The sequence below is a fragment of the Helianthus annuus genome, chromosome 11 (assembly GCF_002127325.2).
Source record: "Helianthus annuus cultivar XRQ/B chromosome 11, HanXRQr2.0-SUNRISE, whole genome shotgun sequence".
NCBI classification, from domain to species: domain Eukaryota; kingdom Viridiplantae; phylum Streptophyta; class Magnoliopsida; order Asterales; family Asteraceae; genus Helianthus; species Helianthus annuus.
The window spans coordinates 27847975-27861199 of record NC_035443.2 but is presented as its reverse complement, the minus strand read 5'-3'; the positions used below and the strand labels follow the sequence as shown (position 1 = coordinate 27861199).

The 13225-nt window shown below is 41.7% G+C and overlaps 1 protein-coding gene across 1 annotated transcript; it reads left to right on the top strand.

Annotated features, from left to right (window-relative positions):
• The first annotated feature begins 4909 nt into the window (after positions 1 to 4909).
• Positions 4910 to 5923, top strand: LOC110887993. The gene has a single exon (XM_022135545.2). It carries the CDS (start codon positions 4910 to 4912, stop codon positions 5921 to 5923), a length of 1014 nt encoding a protein of 337 aa, XP_021991237.2.
• The last annotated feature ends 7302 nt before the right edge of the window (positions 5924 to 13225 follow it).

Here is a 13225-nt window from a genome sequence, read left to right as displayed (position 1 = left end):
GCGTGGGGGCTACGTAGGCTTTACGCAGCGTGGCCTTCCGACCTGGAAGCCAGTAGATGGTATTGGGTTACGTAGGCTTTACGTAACGTGTCCTCCCGACCCGGGAGACATATGGCAAATATACTGGGTTACGTAGGCTTTACGTAACGTGTCCTGACTAACCTGAGGACGATGGTCTATAGTCTGGTATATGCGTAAGTACGAGTAATCATTCCATATCCAACATATCCAACCCAATTCCCAACCCGGGAATCCCATGCCTTGGCTGTGTGAACTCACCTTGGTTTGCTCGGCAGATACACAAAGAGTATAGATAAGCTAGTAATTTGTCAATCACGTCCTAGCATGGTTGTTATACGAGTCAGGTTCGTATATAACACGTATGTAGTAACCACGTATAGTCATGGCAAACATGTACGCACGTAAGCAGATAAGATATAGCATGTGAGGATCCAATTGTTCTTAGTCCGATCATACCCGGCCCAATGACATAAGCAGCCCAATAACAAAACAGTTCAGATTCCCCAATCGGCCCAAATAGCAAACACATACAAGTCCGTTAATAAACAGTCCACAATTCAAATCGTTGGGCTCAATAGATTGGGCCCGTGACAGTGAAGGCCCAACAGTGTGCGTGTAAACGATGGTGATCTCGACTCGCAACGGGGATCTCGAGTCGCAACCGGAGATTACGAGTCGCAACAGCTGGTTGCGAGTCGCAATGGTGATCTCGGTTCATCATGGTCTGGTTACGAGTCGCAATCTGACTCGCAACCGTGGTTACGGTTCATGCGGTTGTGGTCTCGAGTGGGGTTCCGACTCGCAACGAGTGATGCCGAGTCGCAACCGCGTGTGTAACTGGTTTCCATATTTCCTGCATTGACTTATCCGTGATTCTAGCAAACAACTTAGGCAGTTTCACAATTTCGATCAATCACAGTTAATTCCGATTTCATTCAACTTCAAATCATGAGTATCAAGCATGTTCATATTAACATCAAGAACAGGAAATCAGATTATTATAAAAACATACCGAATCATAAATCAGCTATCATGCATCCTACCCGGTTTGCATACATTCAGACTATTAACCCATCCGAATTATTCCTCATAACACAAACATACATATAACCGATTTCATGTCAAGTAACCGTATATCTTAATCATTCATGAGAACCGATTAACAATCCAATTATCATCAACATTCAACCAATATTACTAGCATACACCCTAGTTACATCGCCTAACGAATGATAGCAATCACATGATATCACAAATAATCCAAAAACATAACATCATCACTAACCGGATGAAGGTAGAGGATCGATTCGTTTCACAAGCTTCAAAGTGTGTGTGTGTGCCGTCGGGTTCCAAGCAAGCCGAGAGAGAGAGGAAAACTTCTAGGGTTTGTGTGTGTTTTTGTGTTTGTGACAACTAACCAAAACCTATCCCCAACTATGGGATTTACACGGTTAAAGGGGAGTGGGCCGAACCCACATGGGCTGCCCTAATAACCCGTGTGCAAAGTATAAGGCCCGAATGGGCTTGTGCGAGTGTGGGTGTGTTGTGCGGTCCGATTCATACATGTACAAATAGTAAACATCAAGCACATAACACAACATTTGTTCAATTAATATGATCACGTAATCACACTAGTTCGATGGTTACACGCAATGTACGAGACGGAAAAGTACGAGTTGTCACATACGGTGTTGAGAATGCACCTGTTGATGAACCATATTACCCGTCGCAGCAATCGTATCCGGGTTATGGGGTCTACGGGGATGAAGGTGGATACGGAAGTTACAGTGGATACGGTGGTGATGGTGGATACGGGGGTGAAGGTGGTGTTACAGTGGATATGGGGGCTACGGTGGATACGATAGATATGGGGGTGACGGTGGTTACAGTGGATACGGGGGTGAAGGTGGTTACAGTGTATACGATAGATCTAGGGATGAAGTTGGATACGGTGGATACGAAGAACATGGTGGATATGGTTATGAGTCCCGTAACACATCACTTTATGAACCATCTACCCCGGGCAATCCATTTCAAGTAAATGAGGTATCACATTAAAATAATTATTGTTATTATTATTATAATTATAATTGTTATTATTATTATTATTATTATTGTTAAAAATAATATAATTATAATAATTATTATTATTGTTATTATTGTTAAAATACTTTAATTATAATTATAATTGTAATTATTATTATTATTATTATTATTATTATTATTATTATTATTATTATTATTATTATTATTATTATTATTGTTGTTGTTAAAAATATTATAATTATAATTATTATTATTATTATTAAAAATTGTATTCTTTTTATAATAATAATCTAGTTAGTCTAATTAACAAAATGGTTAGTTTAAACCTAACTTAGTTAGTTAAATCATAGTTATATCCTAACTAGGTTAGCATTTAATACAAGGGACCACTAACTGAGTTAGAGAACTCAGTTAGTCCAGTTAAGTGCCAAAAACAATAAAAAGTCCCTGAAGTTTCAAATTTTACGAAAATAGTCCCTGAAGTTTCAAAAAATTGACAAAACAGTCCCTAAAGTTTTGAAAATTGACAAAAATGGTCCCTGAAGTTTCGAAAATTGACAAAAATGGTCCCTGAACTTTTGAAAATTGATAAAAATGGTCCCTGAACTTTCGAAAATTGCAAAAATGGTCCCTGAACTTTTGAAAATTGACAAAAATGGTCCCTGAACTTTCGAAAATTGACAAAAATGGTCCCTGAAGTTTCGAAAATTGACAAAAATAGTCCCTGAAGTTTCAAAAATTGACACAAATGGTCCCTATACTGTTCAGTTAAGTATGCTAACTGAGTTAGTGTTTAAAGATGAAATCTTTATATGAAAGTTAACCTTGTTAAATCATTCTGTTAAAATAGTTTCAATAATAACCATATTAGTACCTGAAGTATGAGTTTCGATTATATTATTATTATTATTATTATTATTATTATTATTATTATTATTATTATTATTGTTATTATTATTATTAATGTCTTTTTGACACAAATGGTCCCTGAAGTTTCGATTATATTATTATTAACGTAACTTTTTTTAGCGTTTCATGTCTCTAACTGATTTGAAGAATTGGGTACAAGAAATGGGAAAGGATAATGGTTACGTAATTGTTACCCGCCGATCAAAAAATATTGGCGGTACTACTGGGATGGTATGGCTTGTGTGCGACCGTAGTGGTGAACACCGTAGTAAAGCAACAGTTAGGAAAGCTGGTAGCAAAAAAATCGGCTGCCCATTTTCATTACTCGCCATCCGGGACGTGACGAACGACACGTGGGAGTTAAAAGTGGACTGTGCGAACCATAACCACGAACCTACGACGAGTCTGTTGGGCCACGCTTTTGTGCGAAGATTTACTAAAGCCGAATACAAGCTAGTGGAGCAGCTAACTACTCAAAACATGGAGCCACGTATCATATTTCAAACCCTAAGAAAGCAGTTCCCCGACAGCCTGCACGTTCAGAAAGACGTGCAAAATGCGGTACAAAAAATTAGAGCGACAATATGGACGGAAAGAATCCTATTCAGGCACTGGAAAGCCTGCTGCATGACCGCCGATTCATTTACGACACCCGACAAGATCCCAAAACAGATGTCGTAACAGAGATTTTCTTTGTTCATCCTTATTCAATCACTATGTGGCGTGCATTCCCGCACGTGATGTTGATCGACGCGACCTACAAAACAAACCTCTACAACATGCCATTTGTCAAGGTTGTGGGTATGACGTCGACTGGGAAGTCTTTTTGTATCGCACATGCCGTTATTTGTAAAGAACGAAGGGGTAACTACGTGTGGGTGCTTGAGCGGATCAAGTCAATATTGCATGAATGTATGATGCCGCGTGTGATAGTCACGGATAGGGAGCTTGCCCTAATAAACGCGTGTTCTAAAGTATTCCCGAACGCAAAAAGGCTTCTATGCCACTTTCACATCCAACAAAATATAGCTAGAAAGTGCAAGTCAGGGTTCGATAAAGAAGATTGAGGGAAATTTATGTCGTACTGACGGACATTGTGCGAATCTTCATCAGAGCCCATGTACAAGTACAACTTGGAGAAAATGTATAACCGACTCGTGGTTGCCAACCGAGAAAGTAAGTGTTCCTTCAACAAACGACTCACCCAATCTATTATATTTCACACACGCTTTTACATTTCATTATTTTATTTTTACAGGTGTCTATGATTACGTCTACGAAAACTGGCTCAAAGACTATAAAGAAATGTTCGTTTAAGCGTGGACCGATAAGTGTCGCAACTTTGGTCAGCGCACCACCAACAGAGTTGAGAGCCAGCACGCAAATTTAAAAAGATACATTACGCGCGGGAGTTCATTGGAGCGAATAGCAAGATGCATCATTGATATAGTTGAAACTCAGTACGATGAAATACAAAAAAATTTCACTGAGAGCATCGAAAAAACGATGAACCACCACAGACACCGAATGTTGGACAACCTACGTGGAAAGGTTTCCCATGAAGCACTTGATTTGCTGGAAAAAGAGCTACTGAGGAAGATGGATGTGTTGTGGAAACTTAACGCATCATGTGGTTGCCATATGTGGCTTAGCAAAGGATTGCCGTGTGCTTGTAGGCTGGAAAACTACACACGTACAGGTAAAAAATATTAAAACCACAAACCTTTTGTTATTTTGTACGATTTAGCTGTTTCTCACACCGTATTAACTTAACTGTGCAGGGCATATAATACAACTCGACGAGATAGATGTATTCTGGCGTAAGCTTGACTTGCTCCCTTGTAAACTGGTAGACGAGGAGGTCGATATTGTAGCAGAGCTCAATAATGTGCGGCAACATTTAGAGGCGCAGTCCCCCGTTCAGCAAAAGAGTATGCTTTCAAAGATAAAAGCGGTTTTCACCCCGAAATCGTCAACCAAGAAACCACCGATCGTCCAGCAAAACACTCGCGGTCGGCCTACATCAAAGAAAGTACAAGAAAGGCTAGATGAAGCTGCGAGGTTAGACCAAGCTGCGAGATACAGCTCCTATGGCGAGGACAGCAACGTAATTACCGCTTCCCCCAAGCATAGGTACGATTTACCCCGACACAGCTCATACGTACCGTCAGAGGGCTCTCGTGGAACTGGTTCGTTTATGAAGTCTGAAAAACCTAAAATGCAACCAAACAGTTCAACAAGTTCTAAAAAGAAGGAGACGAGGGATGATAAGGTTTTTCCATTAATAAAGGGGGACGAGCACTTGTTGTGCATTAAGAGGTTTAAGAATCAAATTCCATCAGAGTTTCGCTCTTACATATCGCGTATACAAGATGTGACCCCAGACGGTCATTGTGGGTACAGGTCTGTGGCTGTCGGGTTAGGTTTTACGGAACACGCATGGCCCAATATTCGAAGAGATTTACTACTGGAGATTGACCATAACAAACCGCGTTGGAAGCATGTATTCGAAACATATAACGAAGGAGACTTTAAACGAATACGTAAGAGCATCGAATGGCATTCAGTGAAAGGGTGCGATGAAAGTCACTGGATGGAAATGCCCCAGGTAGGGCTTCTCATAGCGCAAAGGTATAATATTGTCCTCCACGTGCTAAGCATTGAATGGAGCTCTACCATCTTCCCATTAACGGATGCCCCACTAGATCCACGACCTCAAGCGATACCGCTTATACATGTTCACGGGGGACACTTCATACATGCTAAGTTGGAAGGAGACTACCCCATGCCTTTAGTGAACCCGCTGTGGTCGGCACATCGATCAATAGCTGCGAAACGGTGGGAAGAAATGTATACACCGCGGTTAGAGCACTACTACGAGTTAATGCATCCTAAATCAGACCGAGACAAAGACAGAGAACCGAGTTTAAATGTTATCGAAGATTAAGCGGAAACTTGTATTTTTGTAAATTGTAGAAATTTTTTAATTTATAAAGTTTTTATCATTTTTAATTTTTATAATTCAAATAATATCATTTTTAATTCATTTATAATTTATAATTTATAATTTATAATTTATAATTTATAATTTATAATTTATAATTTATAATTTATAATTTATAATTTATAATTTATAATTTATAATTTATAATTTATAATTTATAATTTATAATTTATAATTTATAATTTTATAAACATAATTTTTGGATTATTTTTAGTTTCTCTAAATACAAACCAAGAAAAAAAAAAAAAAAAGGTCTTATAAGGTGCGTAGGGATCCCTACGCATCGTATGTTAACCAAATGACAATAAAGCCCCTCTTTTGGCTTCCTTTAGCCTCAGAACAAGGGTAAAAAGGTAAAATGAGACAAAACAAGGCAGCGTATTGATCAATACGCATCGTATGTCAAAGGCGGACAATTTTCCCCCCAAATTGAAGTTTGAAAATATAAATATGTTAAATTACGATTTTGCCCTTCTGTTAGGGCTATACGGGGCTAAATATAAGGGCAAAAAGGTCATTTTCGGACCTTTATATACGCTTCGTATGGATCTCTACGATGCGTATATAATTGTCATTATAATGACCTTTATACCCTTCTACACATGCTTCGTATAGGCTAAACAGAAGGGTATAAAGGTCATTGTGATGACCTCTTATATACGTATCGTAGAGCTCAATACGAAGCGTATATAGAAGTGGACAATGACCTTTTTGCCCTTATATTAAGCCCCGTATAGCACTGATAGAAGGGCGAAATGGTAATTTCAGACTTTTGCATACGCTTCGTATTGATCTCTACGATGCGTATAGGTTCTGATATAAATCAGGAAAACCCCTACGCAGCGTATGTTCTTCCCCAAATTACACACAAAACCTCTTCGAACCCTTACGAAGGCGACTACGTATTTCCGACCGTATACACGCGAATTCGAAGTATAAACGAGGTATATACTCAACCTATTTAAGTAATTTTGATTTTTTTAGTATTTTATCCGTAAATTAGGGCTGTATCATAGGTAAATTAGGGTTTACAGTGAATTAGGGGTGTTTGTTTGATTTGTTTGATTAGGGTTTACAGTGAATTAGGGGTGTTTGTTTGATTTTTTTGATAAGGGTTTACAGTGAATTAGGGGTATTTGTTTGATTTGTTTGATTAGGGTTTACAGTGACCATTTTTGTAAATTTATCAAACCTCAGGGACCATTTTTTTTTAAATTTATCAAACCTCAGGGACCAATTTTGTAAACACATCAAACCTCAGGGACCATTTTTGTAAATTTATCATCCGTAAGGCGCGTACGGGCCTAACGGGCAACGAGGGACTTAGTTTCGACGCTCCTTAGGCCCGTACGCGCCTTACGGACGACGTCGACTAAATAATAAAAAAATATTATTTAGTCGACGTCGTCCGTAAGGCGCGTACGGGCCTAACGAGCGTCGAAACTAAGTCCGTCGTTGCCCGTTAGGCCCGTACGCGCCTTACGAACGTCATCCGTAAGGCGCGTACGGGCCTAACGGGCAACGACGGACTTAGTTTCGACGCTCGTTAGGCCCGTACGCGCCTTACGGACGACGTCGACTAAATAATATTTTTTTATTATTTAGTCGACGTCGTCCGTAAGGCGCGTACGGGCCTAAGGAGCGTCGAAACTAAGTCCGTCGTTGCCCGTTAGGCCCGTACGCGCCTTACGGATGATAAATTTACAAAAATGGTCCCTGAGGTTTGATGTGTTTACAAAATTGGTCCCTGAGGTTTGATAAATTTACAAAAATGGTCCCTGGTGTTTCCATGATTTAATAAAATGGTCCCTTGTGTTTCAGAAATTGACACAAATGTTTCCAGGTTTGAAGTGTCAAATATTTTTTTTATTATTTAGTCGACGTCATCCGTAAGGCGCGTACGGGCCTAACGGGCAACGACGGACTTAGTTTCGACGCTCGTTAGGCCCGTACGCGCCTTACGGACGACGTCGACTAAATAATAAAAAAAATATTATTTAGTCGACGTCGTCCGTAAGGCGCGAAGGGCCTAACGAGCGTCGAAACTAAGTCCGTCGTTGCCCGTTAGGCCCGTACGCGCCTTACGGATGACGTCGACTAAATAATATTTTTTTTATTATTTAGTCGACGTCGTCCGTAAGGCGCGTACGGGCCTAACGAGCGCCGAAACTAAGCCCGTCGTTAAATTTAACGACGGGCTTAGTTTCGGCGCTCGTTAAGCCCGTACGCGCCTTACGGACGACGTCGACTAAATAATAAAAAAATATTATTTAGTCGACGTCATCCGTAAGGCGCGTACGGGCCTAACGGGCAACGACGGACTTATTATTATTTAGTCGACGTCGTCCGTAAGGCGCGTACGGGCCTAACGAGCGTCGAAACTAAGTCCGTCGTTGCCCGTTAGGCCCGTACGCGCCTTACGGATGACGTCGACTAAATAATAAAAAAAATAATTGACACTTCAAACCTGGAAACATTTGTGTCAATTTCTGAAACATAAGGGACCATTTTATTAAATCCTGGAAACACCAGGGACCATTTTTGTAAATTTATCAAACCTCAGGGACCAATTTTGTTTACACAGCAAAATATTTCCAGGTTCTGACCCGGACCCGATCCGACCCGGACCCGTTCTGATTATAATAGTTACAACTAAGTACATAACTAGTCTAATAACATTTAAAATGTCTTTATGCTTTCACTTGTGCCATGGTTTTGCTGTGTAAACAGAAAATATATATTTTTAAACAGAAAATATATATTTTTTTAAACTTAAACTTAAATTGTTTTTTTTTTTTTTTTAAAAACAGAAAAATGGAGGAAATGGATTTCGAAGGAGATATTCCGGAGCAGCCGCAGCGGAAACGGCGGGCGCGTCCACCGCCGGATCCTCTAGAGAATCACCCGTATTTGGAGTTTCCGGACGAGTCCGAGGCTGCTCTCCGTTGCGAGAAGCTTCGGAAGATGCATATTGGTGAACATTTTGCGGTTTCGTGGAAAACCCTCCGGAAGCTTGAGGTTGAAGATTGGGTGCGGGGGTTTGTTCCCGTTGATTCACCGTGGGATCGTCTGTTTGAGCTATCGTTTACGCCGACCTACAGGGAGATACTAGTCGAGTTTCTATCGTCGTTCGCGTTTCATCCTCGTCGGCCAAATGAGGTTGTGGACCCCGCGCAGCCCCCTCCCCCGCCCGAGGTTTCTTTTCGCATGGCTGGCCAGGCGCGCGAAATGTCACTTGCACAGTTTGCGGTGCATAGCGGTTTGTATACGGAGGCTGAGATTGCTACGGATCTTTATACGAAGGTACGTTTAACACAAATTTTGTATTGTTATTATTATTATTTTTAATATATAACATTTAAGATTTAATATTAATTTAACGTTTAATAAACATTCGTGTAAACAGGGGCTCGTAATGATTGATAAACCCACGCTATTAGGGTTTTGGGATCTGATCGCGGACATCCGTCATTGGGACCACCACCAATCCAAGGGGAGGAGTACGCTGATTGAGGATCCGCTCTTCAGGTACGTTAGTTATTAAACAGTTTTTTTTAAACAGATTTTTTTAAAAGAAAATTTCTTTTTTTAATTATTTAGTTGATTTTTGTCAATTTTTGAAACATCAGGGACCATTTTTGTAAAAAATAGAAACTTTAGGGAACAAAGTGTAAATATATCAAACCGTCAGCCGTTTTTGTAAAAAATTGAACGATGTCTAAACCGGCAGCCGTTTGGGGCTGGGTTTGCAGCCGTAAACCGGCGTTTAAACGGCTGCAAACACAGCCCCAAAGGGCAGCGATTTCGCAGCCGTTTGGGGCTGCGTTTGCAGCCGTTTAAACGCCCGGTTACGGCTGCAAATGCCGCCGCAGACGGCAGCGAAAACGCAGCCGTTTGCGGCTGCGTTTGCAGCCGTTTAAACGCCGTTAGGGACCTACGCGACGATCTTAGTTTCGACGCTCGTAAGGCGCGTACGGTCCTAACGAGCGTCGAAACTAAGTTCGTCATTAAAATATATATTTTTTTATTATTTAGTCAAAGTCGAACCGTAAGGCGCGTAGGTCCCTAACGAACGTCGAAACTAAGTTCGTCGTTTTATATTTTAACGACAAACTTAGTTTCGACGCTCGTTAGGGACCTACGCGCCTTACGGATCGACTTCGACTAAATAATAAAAAAAGTATAATTTAACGACGATCTTAGTTTTGACGCTCGTAAAGCGCGTAGGTCCGTTCGAGCGTCGAAACTAAGTTCGTCGTTAAAATATATATTTTTTATTATTTAGTCGAAGTCGAACCGTAAGGCGCGTAGGTCTCTAACGAGCGTCGAAACTAAGTTTGTCGTTTTATATTTTAACGACGAACTTAGTTTCGACGCTCGTTAGGGACCACTTGTGTCAATTTTTGAAACATCAGGGACCATTTTTGTAAAGAATTGAAACTTCAGGGACCCAAGTGTAAATATATAAAAAAATGGACCATTTGTGTCAATTTTTGAAACTCCAAGGACCATTTAAACCAAATTTCTTTTTAAACAGAAATTTTTTTTAAACATATTTTTTTTTAATTTTTTAGTCGAAGTCGAACCGTAACCGGCGTTTGAACGACGTCTAAACCGTCAGCCGTTTGGGGCTGCGTTTGCAGCCGTTTAAACGCCCGTTTACGACTGCAAACGCAGCCGCAAACGGCAGCGAAATCGCTGCCGTTTGCGGCTGCGTTTGCAGCCGTTTAAACGCCCGTTAGGGACCTACGCGACGATCTTAGTTTCGACGCTCGTAAGGCGCGTACGGTCCTAACGAGCGTCGAAACTAAGTTCGTCATTAAAATATATATTTTTTTTATTATTTAGTCGAAGTCGAACCGTAAGGCGCGTAGGTCCCTAACGAACGTCGAAACTAAGTTCGTCGTTTTATATTTTAACGACGAACTTAGTTTCGACGCTCGTTAGGGACATACGCGCCTTACGGTTCGACTTCGACTAAATAATAAAAAAATATAATTTAACGACGATCTTAGTTTTGACCCTCGTAAGGCGTATAGGTCCGTTACGTGCGTCAAAATCCTTAACGAGTCAAAAATATATTGTTTTTTTATCCTCATTTAATCGATGTCGTCTGATTATTATTTACTGACTGGTTTCCATTTACGTAGGTATTTGCACAAGATGATTTCCACTTCGATCACTGCTCGAAACAAAAGCCGGGAGTGGTGTACGAGTGGTGACTTGTTCTTTTTATATTGCCTCTTATACAAGAGGCCGTGCGCTCTCGCCTACGGGTTGGCGCAGTATTTCGCCTCCGCGCATCATCGACAGGAGCGCGGAATGCTATTCGGCGGCGCCTACGTGACCAAGATAGCCCATTCGTTGGGCTATCATCCGGAGAACGACCGCGGCCGTGTAGGCCCGGTGACACAGCCAAAGCGGATGGGGATGAACACAGTAAACGAGATGCAAATTACCAAAGACTTTTCATGCGGGAAGCGGTTAAAGAAACTGGACGGCACGCAATACCAGCTTGCGAAACTGCCAGAAGACTTCCCTCTGATTTATCCCCCGCACGATCCGGAGCCGCCGCAGCCGCATGTGCCGGCCGCCGTTATTCCGCAGCCACCACAGCCGCGTGGACCACCCGGGGCGCCCCAGTTCCCACGCCATGTTTGGCCCGGTGCTGACCCGTCACATGAGCGGCTGCTTCGAAACGTTGAAAGAAACAATTATTTGTTAGAGTGGGTGGCTGCGGCGCTGCAGCAGCAGCGACAGCATGACGGGTTACCTCCACTACCCTTCATTGCGGATGCGGAATGGGATCAGCATCAGCAGCAGCAGCAGCAGCAGCAGCAGCATCAGGAGCAGCAACAGTAGTATTATATCATTTTGTTATGTATGTACAAAACTTTGTTATGTATTTTGTAATGTATATATCAAACTTCGGTGTAAACAGTTTCACATATTTTGAAATGTTATATTGTGGATACGATAGGCAGGTTATAAAAAATTCTGGCAGGTTATTTAAAGTGTTTTGTCGTTACGGACTTAGTTTCAACGCTCGTTAGGCCCGTACGCGCCTTACGGACGACGTCGACTAAATAATAAAAAAAAATATTATTTAGTCGACGTCGTCCGTAAGGCGCGTACGGGCCTAACGAGCGTCGAAACTAAGTCCGTCGTTACGGACTTAGTTTCGACGCTCGTTAGGCCCGTACGCGCCTTACGGACGACGTCGACTAAATAATAAAAAAAATATTATTTAGTCGACGCTCGTTAGGCCCGTACGCGCCTTACGGACGACGTCGACTAAATAATATTTTTTTTATTATTTAGTCGACGTCATCCGTAAGGCGCGTACGGCACGTCGACTAAATAATATTTTTTTTATTATTTAGTCGACGTCGTCCGTAAGGCGCGTACGGGCCTAACGAGCGTCGAAACTAAGTCCGTTTAACGACGGGCTTAGTTTCGACGCTCGTTAGGCCCGTACGCGCCTTACGGACGACGTCGACTAAATAATAAAAAAAATATTATTTAGTCGACGTCGTCCGTAAGGCGCGTACGGGCCTAACGAGCGTCGAAACTAAGGCCGTCGTTAAAATTTTAACGACGGGCTTAGTTTCGACGCTCGTTAGGCCCGTACGCGCCTTACGGACGACGTCGACTAAATAATAAAAAAAATATTATTTAGTCGACGTCGTCCGTAAGGCGCGTACGGGCCTAACGAGCGTCGAAACTAAGTCCGTCGTTGCCCGTTAGGCCCGTACGCGCCTTACGGATGATAAATTTACAAAAATGGTCCCTGAGGTTTGATGTGTTTACAAAATTGGTCCCTGAGGTTTGATAAATTTACAAAAATGGTCCCTGGTGTTTCCAGGATTTAATAAAATGGTCCCTTGTGTTTCAGAAATTGACAAAAATGTTTCCAGGTTTGAAGTGTCAAATATTTTTTTTTATTATTTAGTCGACGTCATCCGTAATGCGCGTACGGGCCTAACGGGCAACGACGGACTTAGTTTCGACGCGCGTTAGGCCCGTACGCGCCTTACGGACGACGTCGACTAAATAATAAAAAAAATATTATTTAGTCGACGTCGTCCGTAAGGCGCGTACGGGCCTAACGAGCGTCGAAACTAAGTCCGTCGTTGCCCGTTAGGCCCGTACGCGCCTTACGGATGACGTCGACTAAATAATAAAAAAATATTATTTAGTCGACGTCGTCCGTAAGGCGCGTACGGGCCTAACGAGCGTCGACTA